Source organism: Mastomys coucha, unplaced genomic scaffold (genome assembly GCF_008632895.1).
Source record: "Mastomys coucha isolate ucsf_1 unplaced genomic scaffold, UCSF_Mcou_1 pScaffold21, whole genome shotgun sequence".
Classification (NCBI taxonomy): Eukaryota; Metazoa; Chordata; class Mammalia; order Rodentia; family Muridae; genus Mastomys; species Mastomys coucha.
The window spans coordinates 119,971,461-119,984,321 of NW_022196904.1; the positions used below are offsets into that span (position 1 = coordinate 119,971,461).

Genomic DNA, 12,861 nt, shown 5'->3' on the forward strand with positions numbered 1-12,861 from the left:
TTTTTGCTGCTTAAGACAGGGTCTCATTATATATGTATAACCTTGGTTGACCAGGAACTCATATGGAGACTGGTCTGGCCTTTATTCAGGGATCCACTTGTTTCTGCCTCTAGAGTGCTGGGATTACCATTCCTGAACTGGCTTATTTACTTATTTATATATGTTTACATATTTATTTGTTTATTTGTTTGTTTTGTTTAGACCTGGTCTCTCTAAGTAGTCTTGACTGCCTTGGCGCTTGCTATGTAGATCAGGCTGGCCTTGAACTCACAGAGATATAGCTGCCTCTCTCTGCCTTTCAAGTGCTGGGATTAAAGGTGTGGGCCACCACAACTTGTTTTTAGTGTTTTGGAAAGTTAAGATTAAGTTACTGAGGTGTTAGTCCTGGGGGTTTGTCTCTGTGTGTGTAACTTTGCTTTACACCATAGCTATGAGCATCTGTTGGTAACTTAAAAGTTGAGGTGCAAATGACAGTGACACACTTAGTATGGTTGATGGTAGTAACACACGTAGTAGTACTACTACTATTAATGGAGTGACTCAGTATTGTCTTGTGACAGGTGTCGGTTGCTTTAACAGTACACCAATTTACAGATGTGCCTCTATATAGACACCTGTCTTTATACATAAAATACTTTATTAGTTTTACAATATAGGCGTTTGTTCTCATTGACAAAGTAGATTTCTGTTGTTGTTCCTTAGACTAAATACAAAATAATACATATTTAAACAGAATAAACAATTCAGCTTAAGTTGAATTGTTAAATTTTAGAAGATAAATATTTTCTGTAAACTGAGACATTGAAAATGTTTTTCAGAGTGGCTGGCAGCTTGCCTCCTGTAGAGATGAAGATTCCATTGTAAGAATGAAGTCTGACCCCAGTTTTGCTTGGTTGCCCATGGTAGTTTTACACTGGGATGCAAGCACACCACCAAGTGCTTTCCCTGTCAACAGAGTGACATGGGAAGAATTAGTTGACATAAGCTGATGAGAATGGGATTCTATCTGTAACTCAGACACTGCCTTGTATTCAGGGTTTCTCTGTATAGCTCTGGCTGTCCTGGAACTCACTCTGTAGACCAGGCTGGCCTCGAACTCAGAAATCCGCCTGCCACTGCCTTGTATTTTAAGACAGGAGATTGTTCTTTAAGTGAAGTGTTAGCTAGCTCAGGGAAGCAGGCAGGGAGTGGCCACTCTTTCTCCTCCTTCACTGCTCCTGTTACAATGTAACTTTTGTACAGTACCTCTCTTTCTGCTCTGTCCTGAAGCTTTTACTGGAGTTTGCATTGTACAATTTTATTGTTCTAATTTAGGCATGCTGTTTTTCCCTACAATTATTCCTAGAACAAATTTCCATCATGCCTGGGCTGTGAATTGTAGTTGGGATTCATCAGGAACTCCAGACAAGAATTCATTGTGGGTTCTGTCACTGGGAAACTGCCCGACAGTAATCATGAATCAGGTTCTGAAGGCATCGTCCTCAGAGGGGTAGTACTGAAGTTGTGCAGCTGGTTGTTTCATCTCACCTTGTGAGGTGAGATGAAATGCCATGTTGACCTCTCAAAGAGGTTAAGGCCTTCTGGAATTGTGGACTAAAGATAAACAGGCATGTAGTCCACCATCTTTGCTTACTGTTGGCTGCCAACATAGAAATATGAGGTTTGGGAATTTTCATAGTTTCTGTATTCTTTGAGGGCATGTTGTAGGTCATGCCAAGTGACATACACACAATAGTATTTGTATGACATAATGTTTGCTGGTATACTTTCAGCTTCTTCACATATATTCAAAGAAAATGTGGAAGCATTTTCTTATAATTGGGACCCAGATTCTATATCTAATTTGCTAGGTTGCTTTTAAATTTTAATTTCAGATTGGTATACTAAGTGAGAAATTGTGCACGTGGAAGAGTGCGTAGTATTATAGACTGAGTATTGTAGTGTGTGGAGGAGTAACTCAGACTTCTTTTTCTTACTAGGTTAGCGATGCAACTAAGTTAAGGCCAAAGGCAGAGTTTTGTTTTGGTAAGTAGCCATGTTTACATTATTTTATTTTCTAAATGATATCATTCCACCAACCTCCTCCTAGTTGTTTTTAAAAAATGTTTATTTGTGTGTGTGTGTATGCGGGTGTGTGTGAGAGAGAGTGCGCATGCACACAAGTGTCACGGTGCTCAATGTAGACATCAGAGAATAATTTAGTCCACCATGTGGGTTCAAGGGATTGAACTCAGGCTCAGTCCCTTTACTGGCTGAGCCATCTTGCCAGCTCTACTTGTAATTTTGTTTGTTAGGCTGATAAAATTTTTTATCATATTATAAAGGAAAACAGCTACAAGGCATAAACCTATGGCTTAATGAATTAGTCTGTGAGAAATTCCTTTATAGCCATCATCCCAGGTGAGGGTTAAAACTTTGACTCTGGCTATCAACCTCAAGTCCCTACCCCCTTCTCATCTTGGTTCTAACCTGCTCTGCACTCTCCCGTAGCTCTTATGGTCCCACCCAGCAGTATTTCAGGTAGTTTTAGCTCTGTACCTTGTATTATTCTCTGTTGACCACATAAATAATGCAGTGGACTTGGTCTTTGTGAGGGAGGAGATATTTACAACGGGAGGCAGGAGACATTGAGGATAGTAGATTGATGAACAGGTGCTTAGTGAATCCTAGGACACAGTGGACTGTGGGTGAATGTGGAGTGTTGGTGCTGGCTGACAGACAGATAAAAGGACTGCTGCAACCATTCCATCAGCATCATTCCAGTAGTCAGTAGATAGAGGAGATAGAGAATCAGGGATGCCTCCATGAGTGAGGACACCCATGCTAGGCACCAAGTAAATTGCAGATCACTTTTTACCACCAGTGAGAAGAAATAAGACCTCATGGACACAGGTGTGCAAGGGAGGAGACCATGGTGTATAAAGTGGAAGCTGAAGTCAGTGTGGTGTATTGACTAGTGCATGTTGTTATTTTGAGAAAGGGAAGAAAGAGCTCTTAAAGTGAATGAGGATGCTGGCTTCACGCATAGGAGTTAAGCAGATGAGTCATGTGGCTTTTGAACTACTGTACTTAAGGTCTTAATCTGGGATGGAGCCAGTGATGCTGAGAGAAACTAGAAGACTGTTAGAAAAAGTACAGAGACTTGGAGACTTGGCAGATTCCATATCCTGGCTGTTATGAATAATAGTAACATGGGTTTGCAGGTGTCTCTTTTGTATGCTGTATTTTATTTCCTTTAAGCATATGCCCAGAAGGGCTGTTTTGTTTTGTTTTGTTTTTTTATATATGTGGAAAGTAGAGGTAAAAAATGATCTGAAAGTAGAAGAGGTCAGGGAAGAAGAGAAACAGTATGGGACAGGATCCTGGGGTGTGATGCTTAATCTTGATTGTCAAGTTGGTGGAATTTAGAACCACCATGAAAACAACTCTGTAACAGAGGTGGGACGATCATCCTAATGTGGGTATCTCTTACATGTCTTGAAGAGGCAGTGAGCAGAGCACACCGATTCATCATTCTCTGCTTCCTGACTGCAGACGCAGTGTGACCCACCTCCTCTTCCCATTACCATGCCCTCCCTACCATGATGGGCTATATTGCCTAGGATCGCCTGAAAGCCAGAATAAATCCTTCCTTCCTTAAATTGCTTTGTTAGATATTTTGTTGCAGTGATACAGGTAACTAAAACGTGGAGCAAGAAAAGGGTCCCAGGAGCATGGACATACTCCCTGGCACAGTGAGACCTCTTGGCTTTTACAATTAGTGTGCATTAACAAATGGAGAAATTTAGAGTGTGTTAAGAGAATCAGTGGTAGGTCAAACAAGATTACCACCCTCTCTAGGTTATAGTGATGGAAGGGACAGAAGTTAAGATTGCCCAATTGGTATAAAAAGGGACCATTGAAGTTTAAAGAAAAAGATACTTTGGGGTTTAGAATTAATGTTCATGTTTAAGTTCTTTGCTCTCTTTAGTGTGTAAGGATGACTTTGTCCTGCAGGTTGATGTTTAGAGCAGTATTTGATGGCAGCCACATGTGTCCAATTAGGGGAAGCTGTTATGAACAGACTGAAGTTAGCAACTCAAGAGGCCTACTTAAAAAACTCTTGTAAAAGTTGGACATTCACTGCAGATTAGAATTACAGTTACTAAATAAGAGAATGTTTCAGAGCCTTGTAATTGAAAGGTGTCAGGGCTCATCAACTAACAGAGAACTTTGATAGTTTGAGAATTGTATAAACTCGATATCCATACATTGGGCCTAGTTAGAATAGTGATTTTAGTTGAAATCAAAGATTAAGATGAGCTTCTTGTTAGTCCTTGTGATGGTTTGATTGTCATTCTAAGTGGCACCATAGCTCTAATTGCCCAGAAACAGTGGGGACGAGAAAGACTCAAACCTTACCTTTGATAACGGGAGGGGACTTGACCAGGTGATCCCCAGTATATAAATCTGGAAGCGAATGAAGGAATGGTAGCTAAGTTTGCAGAGCAGAGAAAGACCAGTGAAGAGCTAACCATTTTAGTGTCCTGTCCCACCTTTCTCTACTAGGCTTTGCTAATGGGTCTTGTTTGGGGCAGTGGGAGAGGCTACAGTGAGGGGGAACTAAGAACAGGTTCTTTGTTTGGATGTCTTAAGAACAAGGCAACCACCACAGCAACAACAAACAGCCTCTGTCTCCATCTCCATCTGGCTCCTGTGGGCAGCCACCCTCCCCCAGCCCAGCAGGGAATGGGATGTGTGGTGTCTCCAGAAATAGAAACTAACACTAATCCCAGAGAAGGGAAGGAATGAGGCATGAAACTGGAAAGGAGGATTAAAGGAGAATCTGAATACTGATTGCAGCCAGCTGCTGCCAGCCATAGGTGGGTAGAGCCTGCCTGTCCTCAAGAACTGAGGAATGATGCTGACATCTGGATATTTCCTCTAGGAGAGCTTGCTGACAGTGAATGAGCTGTGCAAGGTTGCAACCCCACAACCCAAGAGGGTACAGCCAACCTTTTAGTACTCCTTTAAGATAGTAACAGACAGGCCAGACTACTTAGTATTTGAGGAGAGTTATCAGACAGAAAAAGGAACAAGTAATGTAAAACTCAGGAGAAAAACAAAATTAAAAAGGAGAAAAAGTGGAATCAGCAGAAGTTAAAAGTGGTAATAGAGAAAACTGTGTGGCAATCTTACTTATAAACCTCCATTCTCAGCATTCAAGAGGATGGCAGGTCCCAGGCCACTCTGGACTACACACTGAGCCACTTTCTCAAAAATTAATTGATTAATTAATAGAGAACGAGAAAACTGGGAACATGAGATAGGACCTGATGTGGCCACAGCCGTTAGTGGACTATGAGAGAATTTTTGCTGCAGTTGCACTAATAATGTCTGTGATGTATGTAATTTTTTTTTTACATTTGCTTTATTTGCTCTGTTTGAGCAAAAGTAAAAAAATAATAGTAAAAAAGATTTGAATCAGAATATACTCAGATGAAAAGGCAGGAACCTCTGATACTCTGGTTCATGTGAAACTCTTGCTTAAAAAACTTGGCAACCGAGAGGGGTCCTGGTTTTGTGTTTGTAGTAGTCAAGGCTTTCTCTTCCTTTCCCAGTCTGCCCACTTTCCTACATTTCATACACACTTCTTTCCAGTAGTTCACACTCTTTGGAAACCCGAAGATGGTGTGTGTCCATTTCTTCGCACTGTCATTGTTTCTCTGGGAACGGTGATTGATTCATAGATGAGGAGATCAAGACTCAGACTAGACTGCTCTGGAGCCCTGTATAAAAGCATCAGCTGTGTGGATTCCTGGCTTCTTAGTTTGTGGCAGATGTCTGTGCCCTCTTGTCATGAAATAAAAGCATGTCCGATTTTACTCAAACCACAAGTTATGCCAAGAGTGGCAAGTTTTTGGTTCGTTTTAGTTGTTTTTTTTTTTTTTTTAGACCAGGCTGGCCTCGAACTCAGAAATCTGCCTGCCTCTGCCTCCCAAGTTCTGGGATTAAAGGTGTGCGCCACCACCGCCCGGCTGTTTTAGTTTTTGATATGGGGGGGGGGGGGATGTCTAGAGATGCAATCCCGAGCCTGTGCATGGTTAGCAAACTTTGAGCTATACCTCAAACTGCAAGGAGTTTTTGTTGTTGTTTGTTTGTTTTTGGTTTTTTGAGACAGGGTTTCTCTGTTGTAGTCCTGGCTTTTCTTGAACTCACTCTGTAGACCAGGCTGACCTTGAACTCAAAAATTCACCTGCCTCTGCCTCCCAAGTACATGTACCACCATTGCCTGGCTTGCAAGGAGTTTTTAAATTTAGTTATGTTGGCCTTATATCTCTCATTAGGAGTCTGTGTATTATATATTTGCTTTGTTCCAGCTGTTGCAGTACATATTAGATTTTTTCTTATTTTTAACTTACTATTTTATTTTGTGTATATGAGTGCTTTCCTTGCATGTATGTCTGGGCAAGTATGTGCCTGGTGGTGCCTGTCAGATTTTCCTGGGACCAGAGTTACTGTTGTAAATGGCTTCAAACAGCACTTTTGGAGAAGTTTTGAAAGCATACTGAACTGACTGCTGAAGTTAACAACAGCAGTTGTTTGTTGATAGACACAATGTCCTTGGGAATTACTACTGATACACACAAGCACGCACACACACACACACACACACACACACACACACACACACACACACACACAGAGATAGTTAATTTTCCATTCATATAAAAGTACAATTGATGGCAGTGTTTTTGATTTTCAGACTTTTCTGTGGCGCTTCATGAAGTATACTTTGACTTCTTCTCTGTGACCCTAAGCTTGGCCAGGGAGCTCTGATTAAAGAGAGTGCCTTGCTCTCAGGCCCAGTTCTAAAGTCTTATGTGTTTGAAAAATAATTTTGCTTTGCCCTTGAGGGTTTTCATTTCCTTCTTCTCTTTTAGTCATATTCATCTGAATGCTAGTATATTAATTATTCAGAGTTATGGTAGAGGCTTATCAAAGTTTTTTGTTTTTCTTTGGTTTTGAGACAGGTTCTCTCACTCTGTAGTCCTGGCTGTCCTAGAACTCACTGTGTTGACCAGGCTGGCCTTGGACTCACAGATATTGGCCTGCCTCTGCCTCCCAGAGTACTGGGATTAAAAGTGTATGCTACCACACCTGGCCTTGGAAGTTGATATGTGAACAATTTCAATATTGTGGCTATTCAGATGCCTTGGCTCCTACAGTAGTATTTGACTTTCTACATAGATGCATATATGATATAAATAGGTATGATTGAAGAGCCCCTTATGGCTTGTAGACAGCTGTTTGCAGATGTGTTTTATGAAGTGTATAGTCTTAGGCCCCAAGTGGACATTTATAAATTTCATAGAAAGTGTGCCTTTAATCCTAGAATTTGGAAGGCAGAGCCTGGTGGATCTCTATGAGTTTGAGGCCAGCCTGATCTGTCTCTTGAGGATGTAGGCCCCCAAGGATACATAATGAGACTGTATCTCAAAAGAAAAAAGGTTTGTCGTGGCGCTCCGGGTCATCTGCTCGCTGTCTCAGCTCTGCAGTGGCGACAGTTTTGTTTGTTTGCTCTGTGTCTGTGTGTGTGTGTGTGTGTGTGTGTGTGTGTGTGTGTGTAAAAGCTCCAGGTATATTTAAAATTAAATACAGGTATTATTTTGGGGCTAAATGTTATAGAGGCTAAAACATAAAGATGTTTTATAAGCCTAAGTTATGGAGGTTTTCATATATATGAAATCTACAAGATTAAAATGAAAACTGATAGGATGTTTATTGTATAAAGATACCATAACAAAATGAGAATTAATGACAGACTAGGGAAAGTGCTTGTGATAAAGCAGTTAGGTTTTTTGGTTTTTTTTTTAAGATTTATTTATTTATTATATGTAAGCACACTGTAGCTGTTTTCAGATGCACCAGAAGAGGGCGTCAGACCTCATTATGGATGGTTATAAGCCACCATGTGGTTGCTGGGATTTGAACTCAGGACCTTCAGTAAAGCAGTCAGTGCTCTTACCCGCTGAGCCATCTCACCAGCCCCCTAAAGCAGTCAGTTAATAGAAAAGCTCCTGCAGATCAGTAAATTATAACTGAGCAACTCAAGAAGTGAGTAAAAGAATATACAGAATTCATGGAGTAAACGCAGGTGCCTGATACACACACAAAACAAATTTAAATTCAAATGAGGTCTGGTTATCTACTAATTGGCAACTAACTAGGTCACTAAATGATCTATTGAACTGAATAGAAGCACCATTTGAAGCATTTCTCGGTCCCAAGGTAATTATTACAGGTGGTTAGATGTTGCAGTGACTCAAACATTGGAGACAGCCTGAAACATTCCACTCTCAGACCAGGAGATAGGAGGAAAGAGGCAAGACAAAGCCTTAGATCTGGAGGAGTTGCTACCAGGAAACTATGAAATTAAGGTGTAGCTCAGGCCCCAGGCTTCATGACTTTCAAGTGAGGATGTATATTTAGCACCGATACTAATAATAATATAGATGAATATAGAAATATAGAAACTTTGTATACACAATTGAGGAGAAACTTTTGTATAGGTATTCAGGTTTTGTTTTTTTTTATTTTTCTGAGACAGGGTTTCTTTGTGTATCAGCCCTGGCTGTCCTGGAATTTGCTTTGTAGACCAAGTTGTCCTTGAAGTCACAGAGATCTACCTGCCTCTGTCTCCTAAAAACATGAGGCATAATAAAAAGAAAAATTTAAAATTGTGTTTTAATAATTTTAAAAATTAGAAAATTCTTTTATTAGTATGGGTATTTTCCTGGCATGTATGTCTGTGCACCATTTGTATGCAGTGCTCGGAGACTAGAAGAAGATAGATAATGGATCCCCTGAAGCAGGAGGGTCAGACGGCTGGGAGCTGTCAGATGGGGATGGGTGCTAGGAATTAAAGCCAGGTCCTCTGGAAGTAGAGCTAATGCTCTTAACTGCTGAGCCATCTTTCTAGTCTCCCCAAAACAAAATTTATAATGTTAATTCTCTGTGACCCAGTAAGTCTGTATGAAGAAAATTATTCCACAGAAATACTGGCTGAAGTGTGAAGGAATATTCCCAAGTGATACTTCACTGTGATGACCTGTGTTAACTGAAGTATGCATCATTGGAGGACTGACTCACTATTTATCAGTATACTCATTTAGTGAAGACTGGCCCTAGAAGAGTTTTGGCTGTGTAACTTAGCGATGAAAACAGTGTTTTAGGGCTGGAGAGATGACTGAGCAGGTAAGAGCACTGACTGCTCTTCTGAAGGTCCTGAGTTCAAATCCCAGCAACCACATGGTGGCACACAACCACCCATAATGAGGTCTAACGCCCTCTTCTGGTGTCTGAAGACAGCTACAGTGTAGTTATTTATAATAATAAATAAATCTTTAAAAAAGAAAAAGAAAAAAAAAGGAAGCAGTGTTTTATATTTTGTAAAATCCAAGAATTGCAGTAAAACTTTTACAGATGTTCTAAACAGAATTTAGAGGTAACAAGTATAATATTTCATGTACTTTTTTTGACAGTTATGAATGCAGGAATGAGAAAATACTTTCTACAAGCTAATGATCAGCAGGACTTAGTGGAGTGGGTAAATGTCTTGAACAAAGCTATAAAAATTACAGTAAGTATATATTTTTTGAAAAATTTTCTCTTTATAAAAGTAATATTTAATTATAAAAATGTGTCTAATGTCCTCAGCTTACCAACAGGTTGCATATTCAAGCTTGGCTTAAAAGATATGTTGTGAATGTGAGCCATTTTATAGTGTGTGGGGACTTACTGCCTTTGAATGGCTTTCACTTGTATCCCTAGGGAGGATGTTCTTTCTGTGCATGCAGAGTGTATTTTTGTTTTGCATCTAGAGTAGGGTAAGAGGCTTTGACCACCTACTTTGACAGGCTTTGACAGTCAAAGGAGAAGGTGGGTGTGGACAGGGGAAGGTACAGGTCTAGAGAATGAGTCTGAAGAGCTGTGGTAAGCAGAGGGTCCTGCCTGTGTGTTCTAGTGATATCTGAGGCTCTAAACTCTTTCTCTCACCTGTCCTCTCCCCTGGTGTTCCAGGGCCTGCTATTCTTTCCTGCTGATGCTACAGTGACTGCTGTTAAACACTCTTGGTTAGTTTCAAAAATGAACACCAGTACTTACTGATTACTTAAACTGTGTCAGCAAGCAGGCTTCAGATGGAGGTTTTCCCTTAGCTTTTCAGAAAGGTGAGCTGTGGGTCTAGAACCTAGGTGGTTTCTTGGTTCCTGGACCCTGAATCTGCGGTACAGTGAGCAAAGACCCCTTCTTAAAGTCAGCCAAGCTTTTCTGAGAGTTGCTGCTGCGCACATGGACTGCCTCTCTGCACCTTCCCTCCTTACACAGTAGACTGCCTGGAAGCGGGTGGGAATGGCTCCTCCTGTGTGGGTTGTATCAGCTAAAGTTTGTTCTCACTGCTGAGTACAGTCATTTACTGGTCCTTATCTACTCAGCCAAAGAGCATGTGCCCTGAAAATCAGTGCATAAAGTCCTCATCTAAAGTGAATGATTCCATGTTTATGCCACACCGCAGCAGAGTTAAGATAGCCAACCAAGGCTGTTCTTAGTTGGGTCATATTTTTTTGTATTGCATCAGAACAGCTTGTTACCACATGACAGAAAGCGCCTACATACCACATCTGATCTGTGCATGAAGCAGAAGTTATTTTGGGGCTTTTGCAGTTTCAGAAAAGCAATATTTTGAGAAGATTCAGAGTTTATGTTCTTACAAGGTTTTAGTTGATCATTTTGAGCTCCTAATAAATATTCCCTACCCGGAAGATGTCTTTATGAAGACTGTATGTAGTACTTTTTTTAATTCATTTTTCACAATTTACAATAATAAGCAGAACTGGCTTCTTTTAGTGATCTGGAGGAAAGTGGAATGAATAGACTCAGCATTTTACCAAGTTGGAATGCCTTGAATTGTTACTTCATTTATTTGTGGAACTAAGTTTTTCATGTGCCATTGTAAATTTTTCAGCACGAAGGAGAAACTAGCACTGTTTAGGTATAGACCTTTAATTAGCTCTTGTAATCTTGCAGCTTTATTTTATGACATTTTTACTGTTTTTAGATAAATCTTGATATTGATTTTCATGATTTTATAGTTCATATTAGAAAAGTATAATATAAGTAAGATAAAAAAATCATCAATGAAGTAAGTGATATGAATATAGAACTGGTAATTGACTGGAGCCAGTTCTAGGAGAATGAGAGAATCCCAGGCTTTAATAAGGGATGTTTTGTTGGTGCTGGAGAGATGGCTCAGTGGTTAAGAGCACTGGCTGCTCTTGCAGGCGACCTGGGTTTGGTTTTCTATCTGTTCATAATTCTCTGTAACTCCAGTTCCAGGGAATACATACCATACCATCTTCTGGCCTGCAGGTGGCACAGACATGTACTCAAACACATAAAATTAAAAAAAAAAGTTAAAAATAGATATTTTGTTAAATTCTTTAGAATAAAAAGTCTACCAGTTTAGACCTTTTAGGCATTTTTGCATATTTAAGCATATTGGAGTGTGATATGTTTAATTTCATATTTAAATGGACAATAATTTACATGTAGGATCTTTGAAAAATTAATATTCCCCATTTTAATACACGTGTAGTTTACCTTCCTCTTGAACCATTCCAAATGATATTTTGATAACTAATTTGGTGGTCTGCCAACTACTATGTAATCTATATGTTTAAAATTTACAATTTGTTTTTCAGACTGTAGTTTCAGCTTAGGGATTGTGAGAGCATTGTGGCTAAGAGAGCATAGTGATGAGTTGAGTGTTTGGTTGTAGGAGTGTACTACCACAGTGTACTGCCCTTCACAGCTATGGTCTGTCTGTCCAACAGTGTAAATTCTTTCCTAAATATTTAAAAAAGTTAAAAAAGGTCAATATTGAAAGAAATAATCTTGGGCTGGTGAGATGGCTCAGTGGGTAAGAGCACTGACTGCTCTTCTGAAGGTCCTGAGTTCAATTCCCAGCAACCACATGGTGGCTCACAACCATCTGTAATGAGATCTGATGCCCTCTTCTGGTGTGTCTAAAGACAGCTACAGTGAGTGTACTTAGATATGATATAATAATAATAAAAAGAAATAATCTTGAAGGATATTTTTACTGACTTTTTAAAAAAAGATCCATTCATTTATTTCATGTATGTGGGTACACTGTAGCTGTACAGATGGTTGTGAGCCTTCATGTGATTGTTGGGTATTGATTTTTTTTTTTACGGCCTCTGTTGGCTTTGGTTGGCCCTGCTTGCTCAGTCCCTGCTCACTCTGGCCCAAAGATTTATTTATTATTATACATAAGTACACTGTAACTGACTAACGACGCACTAGAAGAGTACATCAGGTCTCGTTACAGGTGGTTGTGAGCCACTGTGTGGTTGCTGGGATTTGAACTCAGGACCTTTGGAAGGGCAGTCAGTGCTCTTACCCGCTGAGCCATCTTACCATCTCCCCTGACTTGAGTTTTAAAAGTCAAAGTTGGAAGCAGGCTTTCAATTGTGTTAGTCTACTGTCAGTGTAGTAGCTCCTGGTCCCTTACTGGTTGAGAGAATGATGGAGATGGCCATAGTTTTTTCCTAAGCAGAAATCCACTATTTTTAAAATGTCTTTTTCCACCATAAGTTCTAACTTACAAACTAGTCTTTTAAAGTTGTAGCAGAAATTTCACAGTGATTTTTTTTTTAAATGATAACTGGGACAAGTAAGCTGAATATTGGTTTAAAGAACGACCTTGCTGCCCTGCGGTGTTACCAGGCCTTTGCTAGCTGTGCAAGGCAGATGGAGAGACTGCAGGTCTTGCCATGCAGGAATTCATCAAATACTTTC

The 12,861-nt window shown here is 40.0% G+C and overlaps 1 protein-coding gene across 6 annotated transcripts in view; it reads left to right on the plus strand.

The window, feature by feature from the left end:
- Positions 1 to 12,861, plus strand: part of Plekha1 (pleckstrin homology domain containing A1) — a 53,791-nt gene that overhangs the window by 21,070 nt on the left and 19,860 nt on the right. For all 6 annotated transcript variants that reach the window (XM_031388564.1, XM_031388562.1, XM_031388565.1 and 3 more), the window contains exons 4-5: positions 1,980 to 2,025; positions 9,525 to 9,622. In XM_031388564.1, coding sequence (XP_031244424.1) covers positions 1,980 to 2,025; positions 9,525 to 9,622 — 144 coding nt within the window. The remainder of the gene's footprint in view (positions 1 to 1,979; positions 2,026 to 9,524; positions 9,623 to 12,861) is intronic.